Raw genomic sequence first — 17,351 nt, 5'->3', positions numbered from 1 at the left:
ATGCGGCTATCAGATCATCAGTAGAAAGTACAGTGGCTTACATCAACAGAAAGGTATGTGACCACAGGCCTAAGGCCCTGCGCATCAATGTGTGGTACCCTGGCAGTTGCCATGATGTGTTTATAATGAGGCAGTTCTCTGTGCCATCTCTATTTTCCAATTAAAGGCCAACAGATGGCTTCTTGGAGATAAAGGTTACTCTCTGCAAACCTGACTACTGACCCCAGTCAGGATTCCTCACAGTGATGCTGAGGAGAGGTACAATGAGGCCCTTGTGTCTACCAAGTAATAGTAAAGCTTATCTTTGGAATTCTGAAGGCATGCTTCTGTTGTTGGGACAGGTGTAGTGATGCTCTACAATATGCTCCAGCTTGATTATTGAGTATAGTAATCACCTGCTACATCCTACATAATTACGCACTGGAGACAGGAGTCCAGTTGCAGGAAGAGGAGGAACCACCACGGGAAAGGGGGGAAAATGTGAAAGAGCAGGAGAATGATGATGATCTAGAAGCTTATTCTGTGTCAGAAGTGTTCCGATAAAATAAACTTTTTAAAGTTACAAGTAATGAATGTACTTATTCATGGATATACCCAGGCTCCAGTATCTGGACTTGGCGACACAACCCTGCACCAGTGACGGCTTACCTTTACAATTTCTTGAAATTTCCCAGTAACATCACACAGCATAATCCCTCATTCCAACAGTATGGTCAATGAAATAAAAGCAGGAAAATAGTGTGCCCCAAACATATTGCATCAACATGTATTAATCGCCATCATCGTACTTCCCCATTGTGCCTCGACATGCCTAACAACATTCTGCAAACCATGAAATTCTTCTAGGTGCCATCTGAGTGACCAAAGTGGACGGGGTGACTGGCTGTTCTTATTCTATCTGAGTCCCCTGCCGCTGAGGTGCTTGTTGTGTCCAGAAGCCACTGTCCTGAGAAGGATGAGCTGCAGATTGCATTTCCAAATCAGATGATGGGGTTACTCAGTCCTGCTGCTGCGACCCAGTATGTTCAGGCATCGGGGAACCTGACAAACTCACTGAACCTGTTTTTCTAAGAGGATGTTAGGTTGTGTGCATACCTGTCTGTCGGGTTTGAACACGTGCCTCTAGCTATATTGTCTGTTGGCAAGTGTTTGGTGGGGAGGTAGACTGAATGGTCTTAATCCGAGCTGAAAAACCCATATCTATGCTTCTCTCGTTGAAGGCACCCAAGGTCTCCATGGCAGAAGTGTAAGCTGCTTTTCAGGAAGCAAACATTGCTTCAGGGATGTCAATGATGAGATAGCCTCTGCAGATCGTCCTTAACGCTTCATCCTCTCCAGGGAAAGATGCTCCTCAATGTAGCTTCACATGCCAATGATGGACTCCTCCAGCATACCAGACAGATGTGGCACATTTTGGGAGACAGTGTGCGGTGCCTGTATATCAATACAAAGTTCCATAAGCATCCTTAGTTTGAACGCAGAGCCTGTGAGATCTATGACCCAAAGCTTCTCAGCCAAGGTCTGACACCTCTGACCCTTCTGATCAGAGATGTCATTATCCTCTTCCTCCATCCCTATTTCCATCTGGCCACTTGTGAATTGTGTATTACCCAGAATATTCCCTGCCCTGTCAATAGTGTGCAGCCCTCAGGTACTTGTCTCTGGGCCGGCACTTGGAAGTGACAGTGTGGGTTATGGTGTTCTGATAGGTCATCAATCAGAGTGGGAAGTTTCCTCTTCCTCCATGTCCTCCTGGAAGGATTTCATCTGGATGGAGAACAGAGTAACAGAAATTAGTATGACACCATTCATCAGTGAGCTCCCCCTGAATCTTCCAGAATGCAATACAATCACAGTATGCTAGCTGAGGGCTTCAGAAGCCAGAATTGTTTCATCAGTGCACAAACCTGTTTCTGCCACTTGCTTACCAGTCTCTCCATCTCCAACCCCTTCTGCCACTGGACTTCCTATGATGCTGGGTGCCTCCTCCTCATAGAGATTAACTTGTGTATATTTGGCACTCTCCTCTGGATTTTCTCTACTTCACATTATGCACCATTTTTTCCTGCAGCACAAATGCAGCCTAAGTTCTGTGACAGTCTCACTCAGCTCATGTGGGAATTTGGAAGGGCATCCACTGACTGCATGCAAACTTCAAGATTCATAACCGTGAAAGCCAGAGGACTGGCAATGACAGTTTAAGTGAGAAGCATGCAAGTGCTGACGATCTTGCACTATCCAGCATGGGTGTTGACAACTGTGTGAGAGCATTAATGCTTCACTATGTCCATACTGGCATCACATGGAACACTGAGACATTGATAGTACCAAGAGATCAACAAATACACTGTTCACTTTGGCTCAGTGGTAGCTATCTCAGATCAAAAGATTGTGGGCTCAAGCCCCACTCTAGAGATTTGAGCACATAATACAGGCAAACATTTCAGGGCAGTACTGAGGAAGTGCCACACTATCAGAACTCTGAAAGTTCTTTGCGCTATAAGTTGGGCAGATATCCTGCTGCACAACTTTCCCACCATTAACTAATGTAAGAGTCGGTTGGCTCAGTTGGTACCATTCTCAACTTTAAAGTCAGAAAGTTGTGGCTTGAAGCCCCACTCTAGGATTTGAGCACTTAATCCAAGCTGACACTTCAGTGCCTTACTGAGAGAGTGCTACATTATCAGAGTTGCTATCATTCAGATGAGAATGATTTTTACCTTCATATTTTAGAGAGGGAAACAACTGTTTGACGTGTTTGATTTAGTCTACATGGATTTTAGCAAGGCTTTCGACAAGGTCCCACGTGGCAGACTGGTCAAAAAAGTAAAAGCCCATGGGATCCAAGGGAAAGTGACAAGTTGGATCCAAAATTGGCTCAGTGGCAGGAAGCAAAGGGTAATGGTTGACGGGTGTTTTTGCGACTGGATGGCTGTTTCCAGTTGGGTTCCGCAAGGCTCAATACTAGGTCCCCTGCTTTTTGGTATATATTAATGATTTGGACTTGAATGTGGGGGGCTTGATCAAGAAGTTTGCAGACGATACAAAAATTGGCCTTGTGGTTGATAGTGAGGAGGAAAGCTGCAGGAAGATAGCAATGGACTGGTCAGGTGGGCAGAAAAGTGACAAATGGAATTCAATCCAGAGAAGTGTGAGGTAATGTATTTGGGGAGGGCAAACAAGGCAAGGCAGTACACAATAAATGGGAGGATACTGAGAGGTGTAGAGGAACAGAGGTACCTTGGAGTACATGTCCACAGAACCCTGAAGGTAGCAGGACAGGTAGGTAAGGTGGTTAAAAAGGCATATGGGATACTTTCCTTTATTAGCCAAGGCATAGAATATAAGAGCAGGGAGGTTATGCTAGAACTTTATAAAACATTGGTTAGGCCACAGCTTGAGTACTGCATACAGTGATTGCACTAGAGAGGGTACAGAGGAGATTCACGAGGATGTTGCCAGGGCTGGAGAATTTTAGCTCTGAGAAAAGATTGGATTGGCTGGGGTTGTTTTCTTTGGAACAAAAAAAGCTGAAGGGAGATTTAATTGAGGTATATAAAATTATGATGGGACTAGATAGGGAGACCTATTTCCTTTAGCAGAGGGGTCAGTTGCCAGAGGCATAGATTTAAAGTAATTGGTAGAAGGATTAGAGGGGAGCTGAGGAGAAATTTTTTCACCCAGAGGGTGGTGGGGGTCTGGAACTCACTGCCTGAAAGGGTGGTAGAGGAAACCCTCAACTCATTTAAAAAGTACTAGGATGTGCACCTGAGGTGCCGTAACCTACAGGGCCATGGACCAAGTGCTGGAAAGTGGGATTAAGCTGGATAGCTCTTTTTCAGCTGGCATGGACACGTTGGGCCGAATGGCCTCCTTCTGTGCAGTAACTTTCTATGATTCTATTTGAAAACAACACTAGGTAGAATTCAAGAGATAAAATTACACAAGGCAGCAACGATTAGAACAGAAACACAATGTGCAGAAAAGAATCAGAAACATTTTATTTTATTTCTTATTAGAAACACCATGGGGAACCGAATATTCGGGTTTAGTAGAATAATATAGCATGTGTTGCTGGATATAATGTCTTTGTGTATGTATTAGAATGATTTCCATGGTATTGCTCATGGTAAGTCACAGGCTACATTGTTATACGAGGAGTTTGCTGAGGTGTAGAAGTGGTGGAGTGGATAGCTCCACTGAGAATTAGAAAAGAGGTTTAGAAGAGGCTACCCCGTAACAGATTACCTTGCAAGAGAGCGAAGTAGGTATTTTTTGATTGGTTACTGAAAACAAAATAAATAGTATTTTCCTTACCCACTGCAGGTAAATTAAAAAATGTGATTCCTCAATGCTAAACTTACATAATTAGATAAATCTCTGCACGCAAACTCTTTACTTTCCATCTGCTGAGTGTGTGGGTTTTTTTATACTGAGGGCTTATATAGAAAAGATTAAACTAATTTGCATCTTCACCAAATATCCCTAAAATAGTACTGCGTCTTACCAAAATAAAATTTAAAAGGGCCCTCCTCATCTAATTTAAATATATTTGGTGAGTGCCCATTAGTGAAGATATGGCACTCTTTAATATATATAGTGAAGAGCACTCTTTGGTTACATAGAAATGCCGCTGGCAGCCCAGCCCCAAAAGCTGCTGCCGAGCTTCATGCAATTAGCCCCCCCTTATCAAAAAAAATTGAACAGTCATTTCCAGGGTCTTCCAGGCCATGGAGACACCAGTGGGCTCCACTTTTGTTTCGACAAGGATCTGTATGATGGTTTTTTTTCGCTGTCTAGTGTGTTGTCGTAAAAGAGGCAGGAACCACAGGAAATCCAAAGGAGTAAGCCATCCGGCTTGCCCCATCTTCTTGCCACGTCATGGGCCTAGTATGGGGCAGACAGAATTTCCACTCAACCCAGGCCCCATCTGAACCTTAGCAGCATTGCTCCTCTGGGCAGAGACCCCGCATTTCTGGATATTCCCTTGCATCCATACTCTACCCACCACCCGGTTCCCCCCACCTCCACTGGATATGAAACCCCATTAAATGTTATAACCATTTGAATTCAGGACTTTTATTTATAGCCTCTTTCCAAAATTTAACTATGGGATTTTTTAAATTATTATTATTCGTTCATGGGATGAGGGTGTCGCTGGCGAGGCCAGCATTTATTGCCCATCCCAAATTGCCCTTGAGAAGATGGTGGTGAGCCGCCTTCTTGAACCGCTGCAGTCCGTGTGGTGAAGGTTCTCCCACAGTGCTGTTAGGAAGGGAGTTCCAGGATTTTGACCCAGCGACGATGAAGGAACGGCGATATATTTCCAAGTCGGGATGGTGTGTGACTTGGAGGGGAACGTGCAGGTGGTGTTGTTCCCATGTGCTTGCTGCCCTTGTCCTTCGAGGTGGTAGAGGTCGCGGGTTTGGGAGGTGCTGTCGAAGACGCCTTGGCGAGTTGCTGCAGTGCATCCTGTGGATGGTACACACTGCAGCCACAGTGCGCCGGTGGTGAAGGGAGTGAATGTTTAGGGAAGTGGATGGGGTAACAATCAAGTGGGCTGCTTTGCCCTGGATGGTGTCGAGCTTCTTGAGTGTTGTTGGAGCTGCACTCATCCAGGCAAGTGGAGAGTATTCTATCACAATCCTGACTTGTGCTTTGTAGATGGTGGAAAGGCTTTGGGGAGTCAGGAGGTGAGTCACTCGCCGCAGAATACCCAGCCTCTGACCTGCTCTTGTAACCACAATATTTATGTGGCTGGTCCAGTTAAGTTTCTGGTCAATGGTGACCCCCAGGATGTTGATGGTGGGGGATTCGGTGATGGTAATGCCGTTGAATGTCAAGGGGAGGTGGTTAGACTCTCCCTTGTTGGAGATGGTCATTGCCTGGCACTTGTCTGGTATGAATGTTACTTGCCACTTATGAGTCTAAGTCTGGATGTTGTCCAGGTCTTGCTGCATGCGGGCTCGGACTGCTTCATTATTTGAGGGGTTGCGAATGGAACTGAACACTGTGCAATCATCAGCAAACATCCCCATTTCTGACCTTATGATGGAGGGAAGGTCATTGATGAAGCAGCTGAAGATGGTTGGGCCTAGGACACTGCCCTGAGGAACTCCTGCAGCAATGTCCTGGGACTGAGATGATAGGCCTCCAACAACCACTACCATCTTCCTTTGTGTTAGGTATGACCCCAGCCACTGGAGAGTTTTCCCCCTGATTCCCATTGACTTCAATTTTACTAGGGCTCCTTGGTGCTGCACTCCGTCAAATGCTGTCTTGATGTCAAGGGCAGTCACTCTCACCTCACCTCTGGAATTCAGCTCTTTTGTCCATGTTTGGACCAAGGCTGTAATGAGGTCTGAGCCGAGTGGTCCTGGCGGAACCCAAACTGAGCATCGGTGAGCAGGTTATTGGTGAGTAAGTGCCGCTTGATAGCACTGTCGAGGACACCTTCCATCACTTTGCTGATGATTGAGAGTAGACTGATGGGGCGGTAATTGGCCGGATTGGATTTGTCCTGCTTTTTGTGGACAGGACATACCTGGGCAATTTTCCACATTGTCGGGTAGATGCCAGTGTTGTAGCTGTACTGGAACAGTTTGGCCAGAGGCGCGGCTAGTTCTGGAGCACAAGTCTTCAGCACTGTAGCTGGGATGTTGTCGGGGCCCATAGCCTTTGTTATATCCAGTGCACTCAGCCATTTCTTGATATCACGTGGAGTGAATCAAATTGGCTGAAAACTGGCTTCAGTGATGATGGGGATATCGGGAGGAGGCCGAGATGGATCATCCACTCGGCACTTCTACTCAGAATTCAAAACAACATTGTTCATACAAACATAAATAAAAATGCAGCAACTAATTCCATTTAGAATACATTCGAAAGTAAAAAAAGAACTTTTCCAAGTTGTTCCTTTAACTGTTTTCTCCTGAGAATATGCCCATCCAAAATGGGGCAGACTTATTCCATATCTCCAAATCAGTTCTGGTGAAAAATTCTGGACGTGAGCAATGTTGCTGAGGTGGAATTAGGTGACCTTGGTGGTGACACGGATGTGGGGTTTGAAGCCCAGCTCGGTATCTAATACGGCACTAAGGTAATGTAGTGAAGGAGGGTATTGAGTGCTAATGTGGCGAAATGTAGAGGAAAGCTGAACAGGAAGGCTGTGATTTTGCTGGTGTTAAGTTGAGGGAACTTATTGTTCATCCAGGACTTGATATCAACTAAGCAATCAGACAGCACAATCCAAAATTCAATCTTATAATTAAGTTCCTCATCAAATTTATAATCAACTAGCTTACTGATTACATTTCAGGGTTTGATAGATTTGGTGGGTGAGGGGTGTGGGGAGATGCTGCACACAATCTGGCAGAATTAAGGATTGCTGCGATATGGTAATATGTGGGGGAGGGTGGGGGAAGGTAGGTCTAGCAGCCTTATGGGGAGATGGGTGCCAGGAGAATGGGACCGAGATGTCCTTGTCCCCTTTTACACCAAAGGCTCCCCATTGCAGTCTTGCATGTCAGCCTCCTCCCTGACCCATTCTGCAACCTCTTTTGTGCCATCAGGTGCCTCCCCCCATCTACCACCACGTTCCCATTGTCAGCACAGGTTCCGTCTTTACATTTCCCCTTAAAGCAAGTAGTGCAGTATTCACCAGCTTTAATAAATTTAATCATAAATTGCCACAAAATACAAAAATTAACTCATAAAATGCTTAAAAGTTCATTGTTGCAGTTTTTAATTAAAAAGATCATCTTGAGTCAGTAGTACCACTTTCACCTTAGTGCCGGAATTTGTGGGTGCAAATCCCATCTCAGGATTTGAGGACGTAATTAAGGCTTCAGTTGGCTACCTAGGGCGTGCTGCATTATCAATGCTATTGTCTTTTGGATGAGACATTAAACTAAGGCCACATTTTCTTGTCCAAGTGAATGTAAAAGTAAGGACTGGAACTCAAAGCACACAAAGTTTGTGTGGTGCCCTGGCCAACATACATCTCTCAACTAACACCACCAAAATCAGATAAACTGGCCATTTATCGCATTGTTGTTTATGGGACCTTGCTTTGCACAAATTGGCTGCTGCATTAATCAATAAAGCAACAGTTTCTACACTTCAAAAATAATTTTTGGCTGTAAAGCACTGAGAGATAGATGTCCCGAGGACACCAAAGGCGGTATTTAAATGCAAGTCTTCCTTTCATTCATTTAACCCCAAATATGGATCATAAAGATTTGCTAGTTGAATTTTGAACCTTTGACGGAGGGAAAAGAAATCCATTCTTGATAAACAATCTTCATTGACAGTTAGAAAGGAAATAAACCACAGCTGCTGCTAATCACAGGCCTAGTCTAACTGGGCACTTCATAATAGAAAAGTTGTTGAAGTTTTAAGTGAGACATGCCTGAACTAAATCTTTTGAGAATTCAATCTCCAGTTTGTTCGAATTTTTTTTTGAAAAAGCATAGGATCTCACAAATCCTTATAGCCTAGCACCAGAAATTCTGAAAACTACACATTCTCAGAATGCAAAGATGTGACTCAAAGGCCCGTGCGGCTTTTTGAGGTGAAAATTTTGAGTCGGAGACCAAGGGCTCGATTTTAGGGTCGGGTTTCCGGCGGGTTTCCAGCGGGGGGGCCCCGAAAATCCCGATCTCCGATCACGTGACCGGATTCGGACGAAATCCCGGCCACTTCCGGGTACCGCGCTGACGTGCGGGGCTGCGCGCGCAAGCCCCGCTGGTGGGAATCCCGCAGGCAATTAAAGCCAGCGGGGTTCCACTTGAGAGCACTTAACTTGCTCGTTGTGGTCAGTTAATGAGCTGAAGCAGCTGTCAAAAGAGGAAGTGTGGGATTTTACGGTCAAAGCAGTCAGTTTCCCACACTGGGGGAAACAGGACCCTTCAAACCAGGCGTGTTGCAGCCAGCAGCCTGTGCCAGGTGCCAAGGTGCGCTCCACGGGGGAGCGCCCTCACCCACGCAGGAGGCCACCGCGTCACATAGGGCAACCCCTGCCCTCCACCAACCCCCGCCAAGCCAGAGGACAGACCGACACGAAACCGCAGCCCCAGTCCGAGGACCCACCCACCTACCCTGCACAACCCCTCACACCAACACCTGCCAGATGGGTGGTGCGTTGACATCGTCGGAGGACGAACAGGATGACCAGCCCCAGCAGCCTCACAGTCCACGCCGTCCGCCTCGGAGAGGTGGGGCCCCCCAACACGGTGCTGCGGCACACCCACCTGCACAGCAGGAGGGAGGGCAACCGCAGAGAGAGATGCGTCGCAGGAGGCACTACCCTCCGCACAGGGTGTACAGAGCGAGGCTCAGCTTCATGGACCTCTCCGAGGAGCAGTGCATACGGAGGCTCAGAGTCAATCGCCAGGTAGTCGCCGACATCTGCAGCCTCCTTAACGACGAGCTGCTCCCTGATGGACCAAGCAGCATCTTCTTACCTGTCGCCGTCAAAGTCACCACTGCCCTCAACTTCTTCGCATCTGGTTCCTTCCAGGGTGCCACCGGGGACATCACCGGGGTCTGTCAGTCCTCTGCACACAAGTGCATAAGGCAGGTCACCGATGGGTTGTTCCGCGGGGCCTCCCACTACATCAACTTCGCCATGGACGAGCGCAGCCAGATGGAGAGGGCGGTTGGATTCCATGCCATGGCCGGCTTCCCACGGGTGCAGGGTGTAATCGACTGCACCCACATCGCAATACGGGCACCTCCGCATGAGCCAGGGCTGTTCATCAACAGGAAGGGGTATCACTCCATGAACGCCCAGCTCATCTGTGACCACCGCCAGAGATTCCTACACGTGTGCGCCAGATACCCCGGCAGCTGCCACGATGCCTTCGTCCTCAGGGAGTCCGCCGTCCCGCCCATCCTGCAGGCACCCAACGCCGGCAACGGCTGGCTCCTCGGCGACAAGGGGTATCCCCTCCACACGTGGCTCATGACACCTCTGAGGAACCCCATCACCGAGCCGGAGCGTCGGTACAATGACAGCCACACTGCTACCAGGTCTACAATTGAGCAGACCATAGGGCTTCTCAAGATGCGCTTCAGGTGCCTTGATCGTTCTGGGGGAGCGCTCCAATACACACCATTCAGAGTGGGACGAATCATAGTTGTCTGCTGTGCCCTGCACAACATGGCCCAACAGAGAGGGGTGCCGCTGGAGGAGGCCCCATCCACACCCGCCACCCACATTGAGGAAGGCGAGGGCGAGGAGGAGGAGGAGGAGGAGGAGGAGGAGGAGGAGGCGGAGGAGGAGGAGGAGGACGCGCCCGAGGATGTTGGACGACCCATGCGCCGAGCCGCGACTCACCGGGATGGTCGCCGGGCCAGGGACGCACTCATACGTCAACGGTTCTCCTAGAGTCAGACACTGCGAGGCGCTCGCATCTCCTCACCTGCACATGCGAGCGGCCATACCAGCCCCCTCCACTGAAGAGTGCTGCCAGTAATCCTGCACCCACAGCAGTGTGCCCAATGGGTGGCAGCAGGTGTTCGCCGTCATGATGGCCTCCACGGAACGCAACTATTGCACAAGCCGCGGAAGAATGGACGAGAGGTGGCAGGAGTGGTGAGAATAGACTATTTAATATGTGGAATGTGACATCATTTAAGAAACAAAGTACAAAATAATAAACACCCTGGTGTATTCCCTTTGTGATTATAAGGCCTTTGGAATTCTTCTCCGGGAACCCCTACGTGGTGCTACCCCTGTGGCTCCAGCAGAGGTAGTGGCAGGTTGCTCGTCTTCTTGCCTTGACCGGGTAGATGCTTTTGGCGGACGGCCCCTGGGTTTCGGTGCCCGTGAGGGCACCTCCACAGACTGCTCCTCCTGCACCGGGGCAGGGGCAGACTCGGCCACCTGGAGAGGAGGCACCATTGCGGGTGCTGGTTGAGAGGTGGGCGACGGGTGGGACGTGGGGACGCCTTGAGAGGCGTCCCCGCTTCCATGTCCCCGGTCACCATCATCCCTCTCTTGGCCTCGGCCCACATCACCCCTTCCACCCTGCTGGACGGCAGTTTGGATGGCATGTGTGAGGCCTTGCAAGGCCACCCCTAGTGTATCCCTCAGCCTGTTGGTGGCGTCGGAATGTTGCTCACCCTGAATCCGTACAGACGTTGTGAGGGCCTGCAAGGACTCGAAGTGGAGCTGTGCGTGACGCTCGAGGGAGGCCAGCCTGTCCTCCACCGCAGACAGTCCCGCACCTACCTGCGACACTGTGTCGTCGGTACCCTCCTGTGCCTGCGCCACCAATGCCCACATGCAGGAGGTGGACTCCTCCATCGCCTGCGCTATTGTGGACAATGCGCGCGGCACCTCTGCCAGCACCTCAGCAATTAGCTGGTGGCCCTCGACGACTCTCCTTTTCTCTGGTGGCCCCCTGGGTTCAGCATCTGGGTCCGGCTGAGCAGAGCCTGGAGATGAGTGCTCCCTCCGTCGCGGACCCTCCGCGGCTGCCCCTGCCACCAGGGTCTGCTCATGCTCACTCGTGCGCAGTGACTCACCAAGTGCTACCCCAACTAGTTGGCGAGGGGGACCCACCGAGGTGCGTGTCTCTGCGCTGGTGGATGGTTGGCTCTGATGTGACGATGCACCCTCAGAGACCGCCATGTCCTCTGAGGAATCGCCCTCCATGCTCGCTTGATCCAAAGACGCACCTGCAAGAGAACAGAGGGCACTTTGAGGCATGTGGACCAACTTGACAGTGCGCCTGATGGCAGGTGATGATACGGTCACTCGCGATCATGGGTGTTGAGTGTCAGCTTTCCCTTACCGCCCATTTCGGCAGCGACACACTCGCCATCGGCCACCGACAGGCAATGTCGCGTGCGGGCGAGGTCGAGCGCCTCCACCTCTGCGTCGGTGAGCTCCACCACTTGCGGCGGCCCACCTCCGGTGCGTGCCCTTTCGCGGTTGTTCTTGCTCCTCTTCTCCTGTGAAGGCAAAACACAGATGTGTGAGTGGGTGCGTCTTGCATCGTGAGACGCATCGAGCATCGGTGTGGTTGGGTTGAGCGTGGCGCGGAACGGATGGGAGGAAGTGTGGGCCACGTGCCCATCCCATTGCATGGGGATTGGGGTGTGTGGTAGTGTTCGGGTGGGGTCAGGGACGGTGGGTACTTGCGTGCACGGCGAGGATGGTGAATGAGTGGCTGTGAGGATTGCTGATGGAGCGCAGTGGTGGCTGTGCAGGAGGGGGTTGTGATCTGCTTGGCGTGATGGTGGGGACGGGATGTGGGAGGGTGCGTTGGTGTACTCACCTTGCCAGACCTAGTCAGGTCATTGAAGCGCTTGCGGCACTGCTCCCAAGTCCTTGGGGTGTTGCCCCTGCTGCTCACCTCCGCCGCCACCTCTGCCCATGCCTTCCTGGTTGCGGCGGCAGGGAACTTGCGCCCATCCTCAGGGAAGAGTGTTTCCCTCCTCCTCCTCACGCCCTCCAGCATCAGCTGCAGTGCCAGATCTGAAAAACGGGGCGCAGCCTTTCCCCTTGGTTGAGCCATTCTCCCAGACCTCTTGCTTGCAGCAGGAGGGGCTTTGGGAGACTGCCCCTTTAACTGGAGCTCCTACATCGCGTCGACGGTACTGCGCATGCGCAGCCGGCCGGCACGCAGCTGGGGAGCGCAGAACCCGGAAGCAGGCCTTAATGGGTCCAATTATCCCGCGATCGCGTGGGGGACGCGAACAATTACCCGTCCGCGTTTTCGACGCTCCCGGAGGACCACCCGCTGGGAACCCGCAGGCCTGCTAAATTCGAGCCCCAAGCATTTGAGTAGGTGAGGTCTTGGAATAAAAACATTAAGGAAGGCATTAAAAATACAAGACAATTTAATAGGTAAATTTAACCATGTCACTGTGAAAATTGAAATTTCTTATTTTTTTAAGTTTGTTTAAAAACTTATTTGGAATTATAAATTTTGATTACTGAGAAAAAATGGCAATTGAAAATGTTTTCAAAAAACACTGAGTGATTTGATTGGTTCATCAACCAACCGTGGTAGGCAACTGTTAACTTTGGGAATTCCCATTATAATTATTTACAAAAACAGTTTCAATATTAATTGTTAACATAAAAGTATTTACAACAGGAAGTAAACTTGTGAACAGAAAGTGGGCTGAAGTACAAGGTTTTTAATAATATATTGGCTGATCTACTGTGACGCTGCACTCGTGAAATCAAGGCCAAGTGTGGTCTTCAACTGAAGTGGGGCTGGAGGCTGGCGATAATTAGACCAGGATGTACGAATTACTTCAGTCCCAGTTTGAAGTTATACATTTTCTTCTTATTTTTATATTTCCATTATAAATTCCTCTGTCAGATTTATAATGCAAAATACCTCTGTAAACTGTAATACAATCTCCTACCAGTGGTGGAAAACGTGCACCTACAGCAGTGTAAGTATGCAAATGAGGCAGGAAAGACGTAGCAACACGTTTCCCCTCGTTTTGCTGTCTCAGCACTGAGTGGGCGCCTAGAAGACGATTGCGTGAGGCATTTTGTCCAGCCTGCTCAGATTAGAGGATATGAGAGGGGCAGACAGAAAGGTCATGGAGGTGAAAAAAGGTCAGCACCACCTTTTTGTCCAGGGTCAGTCAGAAGACTCTCGGGTCTGTAAGCCCTGTGGCTGCTGTTTTTGGATGTGCAGTAATGGTTAGATTTATGTCCCCATTTACAAAGCTCTGTGAAGGGCTGGGCCTGTGCTTGTGGTACATCGGATCTACGGTAATGACCAGGACCCACAAAAACAAGCAAGTTCAAATCAGATGGAATGCATTTCAGGGGCATTCCATGTAACTTGCACCCCAAGCAGGGTGAGGCGGGGGTGGCGAATGAAACCTTGCACTTTTGCCATTTTAGGTTGGGACTGGTTGTGCCGAGCATGATCCAAAACAGTTTCACGGGTGATATAACCGAAGAGGCCCAGCAAAGGTAAATTTGAAATTATTTTTGGAGGGCTGGAGAAACAAGAGTGGATGTTGCATTTTTTAATTATTTTCTGTAATCAAGTGCAACCTGCCGTATTGACTTTCTCCTATTAATTAATATTTACTTTTAATAAACTTGATCCGTAGTTTATAACCTAAGTCGCACGGCCTGAAAGTGTGTTTATTCTTCCACTATCTAAAGGCAAGAACATGAGAAAGCTCATGCCATTTCTAGTGAGAAAATACCACATATCCAGATATTGTGGCTGAAATTCCACAGGGTGGGTAGGGGGGAGGTGGTTGCATCTGTTTCCCACTGTAACTTCACAGAATTTTAACCCTCTTGTGCATATAAGGTCATCACTCAGTTCAAATGATGTGGAGATGCCAGTGATGGACTGGGGTGGACGAATGTAAGATTCCTTACTCAGTTCAAAGGCAGTGATGGCTCACTTATAGGGGTGGTTCCTGAAGCTGAACATGAAGAGATATCAGGTGAAGCCTTAAAATCACAGCAAGAAAGAGAAGCAGAGTCTCCTTGGGGTTGAAGTACAGATGATGGAAGATTGGAACCAAGTCAACCCTCTGTGACACATATAGTAATCTGATAGCTGAGACAGGCAAGCCTGCAGTACTCCAGGGCAATGACGAGCTAGCACAGCTCACTAAGGGGACCTGGAAAGGTATTCCTGTCTAGAAGCTGCAATTCTTCATCTTTGGTTCTAGATAACTCTGCAAGAAAATGTTCTCACGGGCAGGATGGCCCTGGCTGGACAAGCAGGAATTGGTGTATTACTACAGTGGTAAGCCATATGGTTAAACTTCAGCAGTATTCTACACACACATGCGTGTCCCTAAGTTTTGGCCCTTGCCAACCTGCGCCTGAGCTCTCTGGTGTAGTGTGCCCCTACCGGAGAGTGTGCGCATTCCTTATCAGACACGCAGAAACTCTACCTGTGTGGGTAGTTTGGTTTGGAGACTTTTAAGATTAGTGATGGGTATTTGTGCATGGCAACACATTAAAAAAAATCATGTGCCAATAAATATAATTAACTAATATTTGTAGACTATTTTATCTGAAGAAGTGAGGATCAATAACATTTTTGAATTAAAACTAAATTTGTAGAAAATCAGTGCAACATCACTTCCAAACAATCAGTAACATTTTTTTGGAGTACAAGTTACAAAGTGCTGTCACCAAAAGGATTTTCCAAGCCATGTGTGTGGTATTGGATATCAGTAGCCCAGATGGAGTGCTCACCATCTTTGCGTTTCCGAAGTAGTCCTGGGATCAGTCTCTTTAAACATTCAGTTGTACAACATGTTGGAGTTGTGTTGTACCTGGAAGATTGTTAACATTTCATGTTGGTTAGAATTCAACTTAGTATTTGACCTTTCAACCACAAATCAATCTCTTTAGTTATGTTAATGCGTGTATTCTGGGCAACAAGCTAAGTCAAATAGTTTTCAAAAGGTAGCCTTTGTTCAAACTAAGTCAGGCTGAAAGTAAGTCACCATGAACCCATTCTCAGCTGAAAATAGTCATGTACAAATTAACGTGCACCAGAGAAGTACACTGTTAAATGCTGGTACAATTTTTCTAATGAGAATACAGCTTGTTAAAATTCTGTGTTCAATCACTTGTCATTTGGCTGTGAAAAAAACATGTAGAAAGCTTCATTTCAGATGCCATGAGAATAGAAACACAGAAATCTGAGGTCATTCCAATCAATCAGTCAAGGAGTGGCACTGGTGGCAGCATGGTGATGTTTCAGGTCGCTTGACTTCCCACCTAAGAAATTGTGTACTGATGGAGTGAACCAATAATATATCCCAGGTGGGACAAATTGTTCATCATAATTGTTACAAACACTACTCTTCAAGGTGCTAGAGTTACATCTGGGGAACCTGTCTTCTCTAGAATTTTGATTTAAATCCTTTTCCACTCTTCATTTCCTTCTACTATTTCAGACACATTTATCTTTCTCAGATATGTATGAGTGAGTAATCAAAAGCCTAGAAACTTGGATATAAATAACTCTACAAGTCAGTGCCCTCATTTATAGTATGGTCCTAGCTGGACAAACAATCAGAAGATTACCAGTGCACTGTACTGGTAAGTTGCCCAGCTGTAGCTGGTTAAACTCCAGTAATGTCCCGGGGTACACTCTTGAGGACCCTTAAGCCTTGAGTCTACCAAACTGCACCTTTTTGGACTTAAATAATTGGGGGGCCCTTATGGAGAGAGAGTGTGCACGTTGTATCAGGCAAGCAGAAATTTTAGATGAGGATTTCCCAGAGGTTTGGTTTAAAAACTCAATCACAGGTGCTGGATTTCCACGTGTTTCAGACACCTGGCTGACCAAAACAAAACATTCACATCACCCAACGTCATTCATAAGCAAGCTGGTGGCTTCCACAAGTATACCAATGACACACAACTCTACTTCTGTCACCACCAGCAAATTGAAGGCTATTTCTATACATTCTGATTCCCTGTCCAACATCAAATCCTGGATGAGTCATAGGCTGGGAATTTCTTTGGGAGCTGCTCCTGTTCCGTTGCCGTGACTTTGCCTGCATAAACAGGGCATCCGCCACACTTCTGGCAAAGTTACAGCGGCAGAATGGGAGTAGCTCTAAGAAAATTCCTGGCCATAATGTCCATTGGCTTAAAGCTGGAAAAGCCAAAACCATCCTTTTTTGGCTCCCAGGACGTCTTTGTGATAGAGAGAATACGGGGTTGGAAACCCAGTTCAGGGTTGAATAAGATGCCGAGATTGCAAACTGTCTGGTTCGACCTGAGATAGTAGATGGGGAGAAGGGTCGAGTTTGTGGCAGGGGCTGAAGCCAATGGCATTGGTTTTCCCAATGTTTAGCTGGAGAGAACTGCAGCTCAACCAAGACAGGATGTCAGACAGGCAGTCTGACAGCACAAAGGCAATGGAGGGGTCGAGAGAGGTGGTGGAGAGGTAGCGCATCTACCTTGGCTGCCCTCTCAGAATTGGGTGGTGCACAGCTTGGCATGCTGTACAATGCCCTATATCCAGCCTGTTACTGTTGCCCATTTTTCCATTTCCATAACATTGCCTGTGTTTGTCTCTACTTCTTCCCCCACTGCTGCTGAAACCCAAAAGGCATGTCATGTATTCATTACCAGGCTCCACCCTTCAAAAAACTTCAGCTATTCCAAAACTTCACTGCTTATGTCCTCTTCTACACAAAATCCCATCCAACCATCATTATCATCCTTACCCTGTGCCCATCAAATTGATTTTGAAATCTTCATATCCCAATACAGCCTTGTTCTACCCTGAGTGATCTCCCTAACTATTCCTGTACTTCTGATTCAGAATGATTGCATGTTACATCCTCCTTCTGCTTCACCTTTGGAAGCAAAC

General features: G+C 48.0%; 1 protein-coding gene across 2 annotated transcripts in view; it reads right to left on the bottom strand.

The window, feature by feature from the left end:
- Positions 1–1,616: 1,616 nt before the first annotated feature.
- slc2a12 (solute carrier family 2 member 12) overlaps positions 1,617–17,351 on the bottom strand; it is a 37,162-nt gene continuing 21,427 nt past the window's right edge. The window contains exons 6-7 of one of the 2 annotated variants that reach the window (XM_067983858.1): positions 15,212–15,291; positions 1,617–1,767 (exon numbers count right to left, since the gene is read on the bottom strand). In XM_067983858.1, coding sequence (XP_067839959.1) covers positions 1,718–1,767; positions 15,212–15,291 — 130 coding nt within the window. In that variant the 3' untranslated portion in view covers positions 1,617–1,717. Of the gene's footprint in view, positions 1,768–12,795; positions 15,292–17,351 lie in introns of those variants that run through there. The other variant, XM_067983857.1, reaches the window with a different exon arrangement.

Source organism: Heptranchias perlo, chromosome 5 (genome assembly GCF_035084215.1).
Source record: "Heptranchias perlo isolate sHepPer1 chromosome 5, sHepPer1.hap1, whole genome shotgun sequence".
In the NCBI taxonomy this organism is placed as follows: domain Eukaryota; kingdom Metazoa; phylum Chordata; class Chondrichthyes; order Hexanchiformes; family Hexanchidae; genus Heptranchias; species Heptranchias perlo.
Note: the sequence above shows the minus strand (reverse complement) of the source record. Positions and strands in the feature narration are given on the sequence as shown.